This window comes from Mastomys coucha, unplaced genomic scaffold, assembly GCF_008632895.1.
Source record: "Mastomys coucha isolate ucsf_1 unplaced genomic scaffold, UCSF_Mcou_1 pScaffold12, whole genome shotgun sequence".
Lineage (NCBI taxonomy): Eukaryota > Metazoa > Chordata > Mammalia > Rodentia > Muridae > Mastomys > Mastomys coucha.
Genome location: NW_022196894.1, coordinates 12,599,547 through 12,617,278, shown reverse-complemented (window position 1 = coordinate 12,617,278; position 17,732 = coordinate 12,599,547). Strand labels below are relative to the sequence as shown.

The 17,732-nt window shown below is 38.6% G+C and overlaps 1 protein-coding gene across 1 annotated transcript in view; it reads right to left on the bottom strand.

Moving 5' to 3' along the window:
* Positions 1-17,732, bottom strand: part of Prkdc (protein kinase, DNA-activated, catalytic subunit) — a 204,043-nt gene that overhangs the window by 17,075 nt on the left and 169,236 nt on the right. Inside the window, exons 71-76 of the mRNA XM_031363186.1 lie at positions 17,515-17,708; positions 15,291-15,495; positions 14,305-14,450; positions 11,617-11,828; positions 7,324-7,411; positions 7,082-7,225 (exon numbers count right to left, since the gene is read on the bottom strand). Coding sequence (XP_031219046.1) covers positions 7,082-7,225; positions 7,324-7,411; positions 11,617-11,828; positions 14,305-14,450; positions 15,291-15,495; positions 17,515-17,708 — 989 coding nt within the window. The remainder of the gene's footprint in view (positions 1-7,081; positions 7,226-7,323; positions 7,412-11,616; positions 11,829-14,304; positions 14,451-15,290; positions 15,496-17,514; positions 17,709-17,732) is intronic.

The following is a 17,732-nucleotide window of genomic DNA, read 5'->3' as shown; positions in this document are numbered from 1 at the left end:
AGCAAATGGGCCCTTCAAGAAGCAAGCAGGTACAGGCAGCCATTATAAAATCTGACAAAACAGACTTCAAACCAAAACTAACTAGGACAGGGAAAGACACTACATAATTGAAGGAAAAATCCACCAAAAGGATATTGCATTTCTAAATATCTATGCACCAAACACATGGTGTCTTAGTTAGGGTTTTTACTGCCGCAATGAAACACCATGACAAAAAAGCAATTGGGGATCAATGGGTTTATTTGGGTTACACTTCCAGATTACAGTCTATCATTGGTGGAAGTCAGAACAGAGATTCAAGCAGGGCTGGAACCTGAAGGCAGGAGCTGATGCAGAGGCCATGCTGGAGTGCCACTTACTGGCTTGCTTCATATGGCTGGCTCAGCATGATTTCTTATAGACCCAGCCCAGGGATGTCACTACCCACTGCGGGCTGGGCCCTCCCCCTCCTCCATTGAACACTAAAGCCCAGGAATGTCACTACACACTGTGGGCTGGGCCCTCCCATCCTCCACTGAACACTAAAGCCCAGGGATGTCACTACCCACTGCGGGCTGGGCCCTCCCATCCTCCATTGAACACTAATTGAGAAAGAGCCTTACAGCTTGATCTCATGGAGGCATTTCCTCAACTGAGGCTCCTTCTTGTCAGATGACTAGCTTGTGTCAGGTTGATACACAAAACCAGGCAGTACACGAGGGTACCCAAGTTCATAAAAGAAACACTACTACAGCTTAAATCACATATTGACTCTCTCATATTGACAGTGGGAGACTTTACTCCTGTAGCCTGACTGAACACAGGTCATGAAGACAAAAACTAAACAAAGGAATGCTAGAGTTAACTTCATAAATCAAATGAACCTAACAGATAGCTAGAGAACATTTCACCTCAAAACAAAAGATTATACTTCCATTTCAGCAGCTAATGGAACTTTATCCAAATTGACCATATATGAGGTCATAAGGCCTAGGTATAAGAAAACGTAGATATAAGAAAATTGAAGTAACACCCTACATCTTATCTGACCATCATAGATTAAAGCTGGATATCAAAGGGAAAGGACCAACAAACAGCATAAAAACTCATGGAGACTGAACAATTTACAACTGAATGAAAATTAGTCAGGTTAATTTTTTTTTTTTTTTTTAAAGAACTGAATGAAAATGAAAACACAACATACCCAAACCTATCAGGCACAATAAAGGCAGTTGTAAAAGGCAAGTTTGTAGCACTAAGTGCCTACATCAAAAAATTAGAGATCTCATATTACTATATTAGTGATATACCTGAAAGCTCTAGAACAAGAAAAAAATAATGTCTTAAGAGTAGATAGGAAGAAATAATAAGACCCAGTGCTGAAATCAAAACAAATCAAACAAAACAAAGTGACTTAAACAAAAGCAATGATACAAAGAACCAATGGAAGGAAGAGTTGGCACTATGAGGAAATCAACACAAACCCTTAACCAAATTAGTAAAAAATGGACAGAGAAGAGCCAAACTAATAAAGTAAGAGATAAACGGGGGGAACTCACAATAGACTCTGAGGAAATCCAGAGAATCATAAGAATATACTTTAAAACTTTGTATTCCATCAAACTGTAAAAATCTAAAAGAGATGGATGAAATTCTAAATATATACCAAATACCAAAGTTAAAGTAAGATCAGATAAGCAATTTAAACAGACCCACAATCCCAAGTAAAGTAAAAATCTCCTAATCAAAGAAAGCCCAGGGCCAGATATATTAAGTGTACACTTCTAGCAGACCTTAAAAGAAGTTAACACCTGGGCTGGTGAGATGGCTCAGTGGGGAAGAGCACTGACTGCTCTTTGGAAGGTCATGAGTTCAAATCCCAGCAACCACATGGTGGCTCACAACCACCCAAAATGAGATCTGACGCCCTCTTCTGTGCATCTGAAGATAGCTACAGTGTACTTACATATAATACATAAATAAATCTTAAAAAAAAAATTAAAAAAAAAAGAAGTTAACACCACTATTCCTCAAATTATGCCACAAAATAAAACGGAAGGGACATTTCTTAATTCTTTTAATGAAGCTACTATTACTATGATATAAAAACTACATAAAGACCCAGCAAAAAAAGAAAATTACATACCAATGTCCCTTAGGAACATAGCTGCAAAATTCTCAATAAATATTTGCAAACCAAATTCAGAACATCGAAAAGATTATTCACCATGATCAAATTGATATCATCCTCGGAGATGCAGGGATGATTCAACATATGAAAATCAATCAACTTCATCTACCACATAAGGGCTAAGAGACCAAAAACAAAACAAAACAAAACAACACAACAACAACAACAACAAAAAACCCCACCAAAACCTCCCCAAAAAACAAAATTAAAAAACCCCCAACAACAACAACAATAACAACAACAACAATAAAACACATGATCATCCACTGGGATGTGGAAATAGCCCTTGACAAAATCTGACATTTCACATTAAAAAAGTCCTGAAAGACTGAATACAAGGGATATACCTCAATATGATAAAGGTAATATATCATATAAACAAACTGAACGATAAAAAAAACCCACACATGATCATCTCATTAAATGGTGAAAAAGCCTTTGACAAACTGACACCCCTTCATGATAAAAGTCTTGGAGAGATCAGGGATACAAGGAACATCTCTAAATATAATAAAGGCAATTTATAACAAGCTCATAGCCAACATCAACCTAAATGGAGAGAAACTCAAAAAGTTTCCACTAATATCAGGAACAAGAGAAAATTGTCCACTTTCTCCATACCTATTTAATATAGTACCTGAAGTCTTAGCTCACTCATTCTCAACCTTCCGAATGCTGCAACTTTTTAATACAGTTGCTCATGTTGTAGTGACCCTCACCATAAAATTATTTTTGTTGCTACTTCATAATCATATTTTGTTGCTACTTGGCTATTGTTAATGAATCATAATGTAAATATTTGTGTTTTCTGATGGTCTTAGATAACCCTTTTGAGGTTATTCAACCTACAAAGAGGAACAATACCACAGAAGAAATACAAATAAAAAGTTAAAAAGTAAAGACATCTTTATTTTACACATAAAAAATCATAAAAGCACCAGAAAACTTATATTGTTGATAAACATTTTTTGCAAATTATTATGATAGAGAATTAACACAAAAAAACCCCAGTAGCTTTACTATATACAAATGGACTAAGAAAGAAATCAGGGAAACAGTACCTTTCACAATAGACTCAAATTATTATTATTATTATTATTATTATTATTATTATTATTATTGTTATTATTATTATAAAGGGATAACTTCAACTAAAAAAGTGGTATAATAAAACTTTAAGATTTGTATAATAAAAACTCTAAGATATTGAGAAAAGAAATTGAAGATGATATCAGAAGATTGAAAGATCTAAGTTCTCATGGATCAGTAGGGATAATATAATAAAAGTGGCCACGCAACCAAGAGCAATCTATAGATTCAATAAATCCCAACAAAATTCCAACACAATTCTTTTTACATAAATTGAAAAAAAACAATCCTGAACTTCACATGGAAACACAAAAGCCCCAGGATAGTGGAGGTCTCATTAGCCCACCTGGATTAGCGACACATCAAAACAAGACGCATTGATCAATGGAACCAAACTGAAGACCCAGGCATAAGTCCATATACAGATGGACATCTGGTTTTTGACAAAGCAGCCAAAAGACACATGGAGAAAACAGCATCTTCAACAAAAGGTGCTGGTCAAACTGGATGGCTGTATTTTTTAAAAGCACAAAAACAGATTTGTATCTATCACCCTACAAAACCTCAACTCCAAGAGGGATTAAAGACCCTAACATAAGACCAGACACCCTGAATCTGATAGAAGTGAAAACAGGGACTAGGGTTGAACTCAGTGACACAGGAAGGCTTTCTGAACAAGACACTAATGTACAGGCACTAAGACCAACAGTTAATAATGGGATCCCATGAGGCTTAAAATCTTTTGTATAGCAAAGGATACTATCCTGAGAGCAAAGCAGCACTATACAGTGGAAAAAGATCTTTATGAATTATATACATATAACTTTTAAAAATGGGGTAGAGAACTAAGCAAAGAGTTCTCAAAAGATGAAGCATATATGGCTGAGAAATACTTGAAGGAATGTTCAACATCCTTAGCTATAAGAGAAACTAAAACTACTTTGACATTTCGTTTTATGAAGAGGTTGTGAAAAGGAAACAGTCCTTTATTGCTGGTGGGGAGCAAACTTGGAAGAGCCACCGCTAAAATCAGTGCGACAGTTCCTCAGGAAGCTGGGAGTAAATCTATCTCAAGACCCAGCTATCGCACTCCTGCACATACACTCAAAGGACTCTCCATCATACTACAGAGATATTGCTCATCCAAGTTTATTGCTCCTCTATTCATAATACCCAGAAACTGGAAAGAGCCTACATGTCTATCAACTCATGAATAGATAATAAAAATGTGGTAAATTTATACACAATAAAATATTTAGTTGTTAACAAATATAAAATTATGAGATTTATAGTTAAATAGATGGAGCTAGAAAAAAATCATCATGAATGATCCATCTATGAATGATCCATGAATGACTCATAATCCAAACCCCCAAAGACAAATATTACATTTTCTCTTACATGTAGATGTTAGCTTTTAAGCCTTTGATAGGCATGCTACAATCCATATAACCACAGAAGTTAGGAACCTATCTAGTAAGAAAAGGACTTGAAGTGGATTGGATGTCGTGAGGAAGGGAAAGCAGAATATATCGTTGTGGAGGGACAAAAGGAAAACTGGAATAGGTGGCTTAAAATGGGAAGAGAAGAGAAGGGTAAAGGAGGAAACATGGGAAGAACCAACTAACACTAAAGGTCATTTGAAAAACAAATTAAGTTTCTACTATTGTAGAAGCATCTCCAAAATATATACTGATGTGAAAGAAATCTAAATGGAATCACCAAATAAAAGGAGAGACAATGCCAACTAGATAGCTTATGGTACTAAATAAAACTTCCAATGCCACAAATGGGTTACATCTTGTGGCCACAATGGAAACTCCTAACCATCAGAGAAAATAGCTTTTACTCCCCACAAACTGATGGTGAAGCTCTATTGATAAAGGTGACACTTATGTCATCATGGAGAAATCAAGCTGGAGCTAATCAGAAGCTTTACTCTGCTGATTAGTGTTTATGGTACTGGAAGGCACTTTGCACAACCAGAGGAAGAGATGTACTTGAGACAGGATAGATCACAGGCTAGGGGAAAACCCACTATTATTCCGTTAAAGGATCACAGCAACAAAATACTCATAATACATAAAGATTAGCACCTCCCTCAACCCACATCAGAGAAGCTCTGTTTCTCAGTCGATGGGAACACAGTGACTTTCAGCTAGACAATGTACAGGAAGAACGCTCAGGGGACTCAGTCCTAAATGTCTTCAACAAATCCTGCTCTGCAAGGCTCATGATGGAAGAGGAAGTGGAAAGATTTTAAAAGCTAGAGGTGATGGATGATTCTGAGGAAACTGTCTTCCAGATACAACAGGACTGATGTATGAATGAGCTCACAGAGACTGTACAGTGCCATGCATAGGTTCAAGCTAGACAGGATTTCAGCACGGAGAAGGGGAAGTGAACATAGGGTCCCATCTCCTAAGACAAGAAGCTATTTGCAATTGACACCTGTTTGCAAACAAAGAAAATCAGTTTTCCCCAACAGTCTCACTGTGTATATCAACCACACTTTAGGATAGGCCCTATGCCCAGAAGTGTATGGCTAACACAAAATGAACTCACTGGGATTTCTGTAGCCTTTTTGTTTTACTTTGCTTTATTTTGTTTTTGTTTTTTTAAAGATTTATTTATTTATTATATGTAAGCACACTGTACCTGTCTTCAGACGCACCAGAAGAGGGCATCAGATCTCATTACAGATGGTTGTGAGCCACCATGTGGTTGCTGGGATTTGAATTCATGACCTTCCTAAGAGCAGTCAGTGCTTTTCCCCACTGAGCCATCTCACCAGCCCTTATTTTGTTTTTTTGTTGATTGCTTTTTTCTTATTTATTTTGAGTTTTGCTTTTGTATTTTGTTTTGTTCTTTTAAGAGAGAAAAAGAACATAAAATTCAGTGTATAGGGAGGTGAGGAGGATCTTGCAGGAATTGGGGGAGGGGAAAATATGATCGAAATATATTGTATTTAAATTTTTTCATAATTAAAAAAGTTTTTAAATATGATCCTCACTTCATGATTCTTTCCAACACTAGAATAACTAAAAAATATTTCCCTCTGCTACACTTGTCTGAAATACAGCTTATTATAAGCAGTGTTAGTCACGCAATCCCTCTGATCTGGGTTTGTACTGTTTCTGAGCATGCAAATTGGTGCGTTAAACCAATGTTTCAGAATACTTATCACCTTACCTTATATAAGACAGAAATATTTTCTTGATCCAATATCTAAGTGATCCTGAGAATTTAAAATACTAAACACAATTGTCAGGTATCAGAATCTGAGCATGAGAATATAGCAGAACCCCAAGGCCTTTGCCTACTGACCCACTTGACAGCTTGGATTGAATATGTTTGGCCCAGGGAGTAGTACTATTAAGCGGTGTGGCCTTGTTGGAGGAAGTGTGTCACTGTGGGTGTGGGCTTTAAGACCCTCTTCCTAGCTGCCAGTCTTCTCCTGTCTGCCTTTGGATGAAGATGTAGAACTTTCAGCTCCTCCAGCCCCACATCTGCCTGGATGCTGCCATGCTCCTGCCTTGATGATAATGGACTGAACCTCTGAACCTGTAAGCCAGCCCCAATTAAATTTTGTCCTTTATAAGAGTTGCCTTGGTCATGGTGTCTGTTCATAGCAGTAAAACCCAAACTAAGACATCCGTATTTATTGGAAATATTTGATTACTGTATCTTACAGAAAACATCAGCTCTAAAGCAAGCTCATCAGTAACAGGCAACAGGCAGGAAGTAATTAAAATGGAAACACTGCTGCTGTAACTAACAAATTATTAATTTGATTAATCAAGCAGCTGTATCTATCCATACCTGTATGAACCTCTTCCGGAAGGGTCCCAGGTCTGGAGCACGAAGGTCACCCAAGGCAGCATACATCCTTTCATACAATTTTTCAATATTTTCCTTATTTACAGGATTCTTTTCTAGTTCATCTTTTGTATCATTAACCCAATCCTGTGACAAAAGAGAAAGAAAAAAAAATCAAGAATGAAGCTAGACTATACACAAATCTTATCCACATTCCTTTTTATTGTCAAAAGTTGTTTTCTTACCTTAAAGAGCAGATCAGGATTGGAGAGCTGGTCTAAGGCATTAATAAAATCTTGAATCACTTTTCCACGATCAAGTTTACTTTTTATCCTATAAAAAAGTTTAGCAGTTTTCAGCTAGGTAAATTTATAATCCCAGTACTCAGAGGAGGAACCAAGTGGATCTCTGTGAATTCAAGGCTAGTCTAGTTTATATAGTGAATTCCAGGACAGTTAGGGACACATACAGAGACCTTGTCTCAAAACACCACCACAAGAACAGGTTCAGGTATCTTAACATTTTCCAAGGACCAGGGCGTATTTTTATATATTTAAAATATATATTTACAACCTGTACTACTTTCTGTATTTATGTCTACATATAATTATACACACAAACTTACCACACACACACACACACACACACACACACACACACACACACACACACACACACACCAGCTATCCAGCTACCAGTCCAGAGAAGTAGTGACTTGAGGATTATATCCAACATTAGATGAGCATCTGCTCTTTAAAGCAGAAAGTCTCAACCTATAGGTTGCAAACGTTTGGGGGGTCAAATAACCTTTTCACAGGGTCATATGTCATATATCGTACATATCAGATATTTATATTATGATTCATAACAGTAGTTAAATTACAGTTAAGAAGTAGCAACAAAAATAATTTATTGTTAGGGGTCACTACAATATGAGTATCAAAAGGTTGCAACATTAGGAAGGTTGAGAACCACTGTTTTTAAAGGTCTTAGGCCAAGTCAAAGTAGATCTGTAGTAGATATGGACACTGATGAATATAATTTGCTTTTGCTTTGAACATCCTGAAGTATGGCAGGTCACTTTCTCAACACTTACTTACAAATATTTTTTATGTGTTCACTTTCAAAAACAGTCTTATGGTGTTAGACTCTGGTCAGAGATGGTGTAGCTGATGGGGCAAGGTGGTACAAGGAGGCAACTCAGCTCGTGGCAAAACAGTTGTTTGATATAATGATTTTTAGTTACTTTGTCGACTGTATTTGCACAGTTATGGACTTTGTAAAGACATTTTATTTAAGCATACCATGGACTTTGAATGTCTTTGCTTCCCATACCTTCCATTTTCTCTCTCCCTCTCATGGGTATACTTCCTTTTCCAAGATAATTTTGCTTCTACTTTCATGTCATATAGCACATACATGACAGAAGTTATTAGGTTGAGCCTGGCTTTTTGTCTTACTATATAATGATGCTTATGCTTCATTTTATCCATTTGAATGCAAACAACATGACTTTCTTTATGGCTGAATAAAACTCTATAAAGTATACATATCACATATTCTTTATTCGTTCACGATGGTGGACAGTTAGGTCGATTCCATCAGCTAAGTGCTGTGAGAGTGCCACAGTACATAAGGAGATGCTGGTCTTTGCTGGTGGACAGTTAGGCCGATTCCATCAGCTAAGTGCTGTGAGAGTGCCACAGTACATAAGGAGATGCTGGTCTTTGCAGTTGTGTGGCTTAACAGTACACTGTTTAGTTTCCATGAGTTTATATATTGTCTACAACTACAAACTACTAAACTAAAAACTAGTTTCTCATTGATTTGTAGTTTAATTCCATTGTCACCAGATAAGAAAATTTATTTTAATTTTTCAATATTTATTAAGATTAGTGCCTTAAAATATGGTCTCTTTTGGGAAAAGACTCATAGGTTACTGAAAAGAATATATATTCTGAAGTTACTGAAGTATAATATTCTGTTCATTTCCTTTATTTAATGCTGATGTTTCTGTATTGGGGGGATTTGGATATTAGGCATTATATATTGATACTTAATATAGGTATGATACTTGGATATCAGGTATTAAAATCACTTTTTTTTTGAGGTCAATGAATGCCTTTGCTATCCAGTAGTATTTGCTGTTTGGAATTGGCTTTAGTGATGCTTGCTGTACAAAATACCTCTTGATGGAGGCTGTGCCAGGAAGCCATGCATTTACAAAGTCAGTATGTCATTGGTCTGAACTCAAAAATAATCAAAGAAGTGAAAACGCTGACACTTCAGGTCATCTATTGGGCCCTAATTCAGAAGGGGGCCTCTTTTTGTTTATATGTATGTACACATACATATCATGTGATATATACATGAGTATTTGAGTATGGGTACTTGTGTGTGCACAGATAGAGGCCAAGGATCCTTGATGTCTCACTTTCAGCCTTATTTCCTTGAGACAAAGTCTCTCAAACCCAAGGCTTGCTGTTTTACCTGAGCTGTCTGGTCAGCAAGCTCTCAGGATCTGCCTGTCTCCATCCCCCAATGTTGAAGATACAGGATAAGCCATGGGTCCTAGGGATTTGAACTCAAGGTTCTCATGATTGCAAATAAGAGCTCTAAGCAATCTCCCAATGCCGCAGGCCGGCAGATCTGGGCCTCTCTCAACCCGTGGGAGAAATGGGGGTCCTAGTCAGGTCGACAAGATGTAGGCGAAGAAATGATGGCAGAGACGACACATGAAGTACAGGATCTAAATGTATTTCTTAAAAATGGCACCAGACTTTTACAGTCATTGCAAAAGAGAGATGGCAGCTCAGCAGTTAAGGTACATCTGAGGCCATCTAAAATACACTGGGTCTAAAGCAGTAACTATCTCCTCTGAACTGGTGCTGCATCCCCCGGGCCCAAGCGCTCTGGGCTCGGGGACTGTGGACTGCATGAGTCTGAGTCTTAACTCATTTAAGTTCTAGTGCGAGTCCTTCTGCGAGTCCATAGTGCTAGTCCTGCATGCAAGTCCAAGTCCTTCCTCCAGTGCAAGTCCAAGTCCTTCTCTCTCCACACCAAGTGAAAAGCAGGCTTAAGTAGCATACAGCAAGCAGGGCAGATGACAAGAGTCACGTAGGCAGGTGACCACTACATCAAGGTCAGTGATCTTACTGACCAAGCTCTCGTATCCAGTTGTGAAGCAGGCGGAAGAGCAATGGTGCCCCTCCCTGCTGGGGCTAATTTGGTATTCCTCTACTAATTCTCTGGTTCTGTTGGAGGTAAGGACTAGGGTTCTGACCTAACACTTCTAGCTAATGTCCTTGAGTGGAAGCCCTTCATTACTCTCTAGTATGCAAAACATTTCTAACTATTGTGAACTATCTATTGCCCTAACGAATGTGCTTGACCTCTGTTGCCAGCTGTGGCAAGGCAGATTCCTTGAGAGAAATTCCAAGTTATAGACAGCTTGGTATTAAACTAGGATAGGTTGGTAACATTGTGTTGGCCAGGAAACAATGTCCAATCTTAGCCATTTACGAATCATTTCTTGGGGTACCTTTATGCCTAATTATGAGGGCGTTTTGACGACTGGAAAGACTGATCTGGAATGCGTCTGAGTTAGGAGATACCAGCGACTGTCTGAATATCCAGGAGGCACAGGACTCCTTTTGGATCCTTATTGCCTCTTATCCTTAATCAGGATTTTATCCCTGATATTTTGGATGTGACTGGAGTAGACGAGTGTGCATGGCATCCCCAGTTTCTCTGGATTCATATTATTTTATATTTTTATCTATTAATTTGGTACGTTGTTTATATATAGCTAAGGCTGCCCTCAAACTTCAGGTTCTCCTGTCACAGCTTCCAGAGTATTCGTACTCCTGAATATCTTTGTTGGGGTTTCTACTGCTATGATGAACACCAAGACCAGAAGCAACTTGGAGATTCAAGTTTATCTTAGCTTACAGCTATCAGGTCACAGTCCATCGCTGGGGAAGCCAGGATTAGACCTCAAGGACCTGGAGTCAGGAAATGAAGCAGAAGCTATGGAGAAATTGCTACTTACTGGCTAGCTCCTTATGACTGGTTTGCTCATCCTGATTTCTTACACAACCCAGGATCAATTGCTTAGGAATGACACCAACCTCAGTGAGCTGGGCCCTCCTTTATCAATTACTACTCAAGAAAATGCCCCAATTAGGTGGAAGTACTTACTCAATTGAGGTCCTCTCTTCTCAGATGACCCTAGCTTGTATCAAATTTACAAAAACAAACCAACCAGGATGAGAACTGATTGCAAAAGTATCTCATCCTGTCTGTTATTATTCAAAAGATTATTAGCTATGGGAATGAAGGCAAGCACCTAAGATAAACTGTTTTCAAAAGGAGAGAAATTCCGTAACAAGTATCATACAGAGAAAAAATAGCCTCAATAAATGTCTAAGACCTCCTTTACTTCATGAACAACTCAAATATATTTGCATGGTTTTGCTTTTACCACCCCAAATTTTTATACCCAATACTATCTAATCAGCCCCAAAACAAAACATTACCTCTCAACAAATGCTTTGTTATTATGACCAGAAGAAGTATCTTCAAAGGAGTAGCTTTCACTGCTTATTATAAAAGGGTAGATAATGGCCTGTGGGTAGTTAGCAGCAATTTCTTCCACAGTATGTTGTACTGCAATAGCTTCGTCTTTGTCCAATAAGGCCATCAAATGGCTGATCCAGCCAATGAACTGCCAGCAAGGAATGGATGAAATCTAAAATTCAGAAAAGTATATTTTACAAATGAACAGAACACTTAAAACATTTGCATAAAGGTAAAATATGCTCCAAATGAAGAGGCTTAAATATAAGTCTACTCTCTTTTTTGCTAAAGGACCACTGGATTCTTCCCAACATTTCCTGTACATGTACACAAGTATTTTTTGATCAAAGAATGGGATCATACTTGCTGTGGCGGTTTGAATGAGAATGGCCCCCATAAGCTCGTTCATTTGAATGCTGATCCCCTGTTGGTGGAACTGTAGGTGAAGGGCTAGGAAATGTGGCCTTGTTGGAGGAGGTGTTCACAGTATGCCCCTGTCTATATCATGCCTGTGCTTTAGGATGGAGCTCTCAGCTACTGCTCCCATGCCATGCCATGCCATGCTCTTGGGTTTCAATCTTGACATTGGAAGTCCTCCCCAAACACTGTCTATTATAAGTTGTCTTGTACATGATGTCTTATCACAGGAATGTACAAGTAATAAAGACATGGAACAAACTTAACTTGTTCTTATAACAGCTATACTCCATTTTATTCACTTAGTACATTAGGCTGTTTACATATTTTGTTTTAATTAATGCTTAAAATGAAGATTCTTATAAATATACCACTGTACTTATACCATACACATGTAGACTAAGCTTCCAGAAGCAAAGTTACAGTTTGAACATTAGTAATTATAACATATATACATGTATAAATATAAATATATATATTTAGAAAGTCTAAAAAGAAATTTTCAGATCTCCATTTATAAAAATGTTTGACTACATTATACGTTCCTTATAGACACTGGACACAATGAAGCTTTTAATTTAATTTTATTTTTAAAGGAGTCTCAATATGTAGCCCTGGCTAGCCTGGAAACTGCAATGCAGACAAGGCTGTTCTCAGACTCTGCTTCCCAAGTGCTGGAATTTAATGCATGCCACAACTAGCCATAATAAACTTTCTGAAGTCACTGTCAATATAGAATCAAAAGCTACATAATCTTGGCCAGTGAGATGGCTCAGTGGGTTAAGGTACTTGTTGCCATGTCTGGCAACTGGATTCAATCCCCAGGACTCACATGGTATGAGAAGAGGAATGACTTCTGTAAGCTGTCCCCTGACCTCCACATGTACACTGCAGTACAAGTAAATGCACATACAAATTAACCAAATAAGCATAATAAAAAAAATTAAAGGGCTTCTTTTTCTATTGGAAATACCTCCCACTCTCGGAAGTATTTTTTTTTTTATCTTTTTAATTTTCTTAATTTCTCACGTTCCCTCAATTTTTCACCTCTCTGCAACTTTTAGTAAAGCTTGCTTCTGCTTTATACACTCAAAAGGTGTGTGTGGGGGGGAAAGGACTACTGAAAGTCTCCAGCACTCAAAAAAGGCCAATAGCATAGTGGGCCTTCATGGCTCAAAGGTGAAGACTGTTTCAGATTTTGCTATACAGAACTGGGGAGATGGCTCAGTTGGTAAAAAAAAAAAGAACTGAGTTCTGTTCCCAATACCTATGGAAAAATGAGGTTCAGGACCATGAACCTGTAATCCCCAGGGAGCTAGGAAGGCAGGGACAGGAGAAAATGGGACAGGGAGGCTTGCTGACCAGTTAGTCTAGCTGAATTGGCAAGTTCTAGGTTCAGAGAGAGAATGTGTCTCAAAAGATAATGTGGAGAGCAGAGGAGGAAGATACAGGGCACTGACCTTTGGCCTGGGCACCTATGCACACACAGAAACACAATAACAACAAAGATCTTGCTACATAAAGCAGTAGAGCAGCAGTTAGTCCTTTCTGAACTCTTATTTTCAAGTCAAAGCTTGGGTCTGTGTTTTAGTTATAAATCTGCAAAACCAGGAAGGAACCTTTCAGATGGCCCTGTTCTTTTATAGATGGGACCTTCCCTATACAGACATCCCAGAGGACAGGGGCACAGCCAGCATGTGTACACCCAAGTGCTCTCATGGAACAAGCATAAGAAGGCTGCAGGGTGTTGTATGTACATATATAGACCTCTCGATTTCCACTTAGTCCTCACTCTAGGCTAAATAAAAGGTAAGCATAAGATACCAATAGATGTTATAGACTGCAGCCTCATCTGCGCAGAGGGTAAACTTCCATATAAAACCCTTATCTTGGCTCCAGCAGTATTCTTCCTTGATTGATTTGGTTCTTGTTCAGATAAAGTGTTTCTACAACACCCACAAAGGAAAATAGGCAAAAGTGGCAGCACGCATCTGTAATCCTCTGATGTCGGAGGCATTAAGAGAATCGCATCAACTTGCAAACAGGGCAGAAGGTGAGGAATGAGGCCCGAGATTGTCCTCTGACTTCTGCATGCATGATGTAGCATGTACAAAAACACAAAGGAAGGAAAAAAAAAAAGGCCATAATGTGCATTACACACACTGAGTCTACATATAAGTAAACTGTCTTTAACTCCTGAAAAGTTCTCTTCCACTCTCAAAGATACCAACCTCTTTTGTCATTATGTTTAAGGTCTCCTCTGAATATTGTTCTACAATCTGGAGTAATCTAGGAAATTTCAGCCTGGCCTCAGAAGAATTTAACTTTAGTGCTCTCAACATTTTCTCCACCACAAGTGCTGGATATGCTTTCAGTTCTACAGAATCAAAGATAGCAAAGAAGGAAGCAATGGTTAGCACATAAATCATAAATGTGAAAAATGATTCTCTTCCCCCTCTTTTTTTTTTTTTTAAGTCTGTCACTGTTTCCTCTCCAGTGTTTTCTTTCAGTCAAGAAATATCACACACGTTTGTCTAATCTTCTGGGAAGCAGTTTTTATCCTGATAGCACACACTGGATGATGCTCCTGATTTTATTCCTAGAGCAAGAGGTTGACCACAGGAGCCTGTAAGTTACATGAAGCAAATGAGCCAGTTGCAGTGGCTCACCCTTGCAATGCTAGGACCTGAGAGGTAGAACAAAATGGCAAGTTCAAGGCCAGCCTGTGCTACACAGTCTCTATATACAGGTCTGTAAAAGTTATGGGATGGCATCTTAGCTCAATGGTGGAGTTCTTGCCTAATATTATCAGGGCTAGTTCAAACCCCAGAATTGCCAATAACTACAGCAGATTTCATTCAAATATAGGTGTGGTGCTTGGAAAAACTACTATTTTACTATTTCTTTCTTTTTTTTTTTTAAGATTCATTTATTTATTTTATGTATGTGAGTACACTGCCACTTTCTCAGTCACATCAGAAGAGGACATCGGATCCCATTGCAGATGGTTGTGAGCCACATTATGTGGTTGCTGGGAATTGAACTCAGGACCTCTGGAAGAGCAGTCAGTGCTCTTAACCACTGAACCCTCTCTCCAGCCCCCAAAACTACTATTTCTAAAGATGAAACAAAGTAAAAGATCTATTTGAAAAAAAAAAACCACCCATTAGGTCAAAAGCATCTATATATTTTTCAAGCTTACATATAGAACACTAACCTGTACTTCTCTTCTGTGAGGCATTGCATGTACTCTCTTCTACCTTTCGGAGTTGTTGGTCACAGAAATCTACCAGTGTCATATAAGCATGGGCCCGCTCAGCTGCAGCCTCATGGCCCCAGCACGAAAGCTTGGTTTCCTCTTCAGCTGACTGTATGGCCTCGGAGAGATGATGGAATGCTCTCTGGTACAGACCTGAGATTACCTGGAATTGAGATGATACAAGACTAGATCAATAGCTTTTAAATAACACTGAAAAGTTAGGTGTGGTTTGTGCAGTCTCAACTGAAGCAACGGGATTCCTGCGGACTACAAGTTTGATGCTAGTGTAGTCAATTGAGACTTCTTAAATAAAATAAACCCTGAAAGCTATGCTAACTGTGCTGTAAATGTGTGTGTGTGTGTGTGTGTGTGTGTGTGTGTGTGTGTGTGTGCAAGGCAGTAAGCAATCTCAGTAAAATATGGAACATTATTACAACCAGATACACTAAAGAGAACATGTCAGTCAGTCAATGAGCCATACAGAGCTGGACCAGTCTAAGGCACTGTGAACTCCATAGGATTCACAAAAATGACAAAAGCTGGTGCTGTATGGTCATATCCTGCAAAGATGTCAGTGACTCTGACAAAGGAGAAGACAGGACCACATGACAGCACTGAGGTAGGATAGAAGGTGAAGAGGCTAACTATTAAAAGTCCAAAATTGCCAGGCAGTGGTGGTGCATGCCTTTAATTCTAGCACTTGGAAGGCAGAGACAGGTGGATTTCTGAATTCAAGGCCAGCCTAGTCTACAGAGTGAGTTCCAGGACAGCCAGGGCTACACGGAGAAATCCTTTCTCAAAAAAACAAAACAAACAAACAAACAAACAAACAAGAAAGTCCAAAATTATCCAAAAACCAAAATATGACCAACTGTACCACTGCCCCACAAACTAAGTGAAGCAGAGCTGAATACAAAAGCTGAATACAACCTTTTTCCCAAAGGTTGTTTATTCTACAAGCTAGTGAAGAAGCCATCTCAATGGATATTAATGATGAAATTTCATATATAAAAGCTTGTTTTAAAGATTTGTATTACCAAGTTGGGTATATAATCCCAGTATTCAGGATGCAGAGGTAGAAGGCTAAAGTCAACCTGGTCTACACAATCAGTTCCAGGAAAGCCAGAGCTACTTAACAAGGGATAAAAATAAAACAACAAACTACAACAAAATCCCTGTTATTCAGGAAGCTGGGATGTAGCTCAGTTGGCAGAGTGATTGCTTTGTTTACATGAAGGCGTGAGTTCAGACACGGTACCACATAAACTGGATGTGTTGGCACACACCTAAAATCTAGCAAGTGGGAGGTATAGAAAGTTCAAATCCATCCTTGTTTAGAGAGCAAGTTTAAGACATGCCTGGAATACACCTGACCAATACAGTTGTGGATGCTCGCAGCCAACCATCGGACTGAGCCTGAGGAATGGAAGACCTAGGGGAAGGACTGAAGGAGCTGAAGGGGACTGCAACCACATAAAAAGAACAATATCAACTAACCAAGATCCCCCCAGAGCTCACAGGGGCTAAACCACTAACCTAAAAGTATATATACACAGAGGGAGCCAGGCTCCAGATATTCATGTAGCAGAGGATGGCCTTATCTGACATCAATGGAAGGGCAGGGAGGTTGTTAGAGTGGGGAGGAAGGAGTGGGTGAGTGGGTGGAGGAGCACCCTCATAGAGGCAAAGGAGAGGAGGTGAGAGGGGGTTGGGATGGAGGGGTTGTGGAGGGATAACTGGGAATGATGATAACATTTGAAATGTAAATGAATAAAATGAATAATAAAAATGTTAAAAAAAAAAAAAGACATGCCTGAAATAAAGAAGACACTGGCTCCAATAAACAAACAAACCAAAAAGGAAAAACAAAACAAAAAAGGTTTAATTCAAATAACAAACAGAAAATACATGGGTTATTCAATTTTCCATATAAGAAACTTGAAATAATACTTGTCAATCATTTCATCTTAATTCATCATTTCATTTCAATTGTGTTTTTGAGACCAGGTCTCACTTTATAGCTCAGGCTGTGCATGGTGGTGCCTCCCAAATGCTAGGCTTACAACTGTGAGCCACTATACCTGCCTTGAAACATATTTTAAATTGGCAAAAGAATACTCATTCATTGCAGTTTCACTTTGTCCCAAGGGCAGTACATAAAAGACACAATACAAGAACTTACCTTCTCTGTGTTCCCTGAATTAGAACCGGAAAGCGTCAAGATTGATTTCACCTTGCTTTCCTCCAGGTCAGACAGGCAGGCTGGCTCCCTGCTGAGAGCATCAGCCATGATCCTGTAAGTTGTGCCCAAGAGAATATTGTGGTCACAAGAGGCCCGAATGTTTTTATTTAAGTAGTTTGAAATGTCACTTTCATCTGTTGCATTAAAAAAAAAAAAAA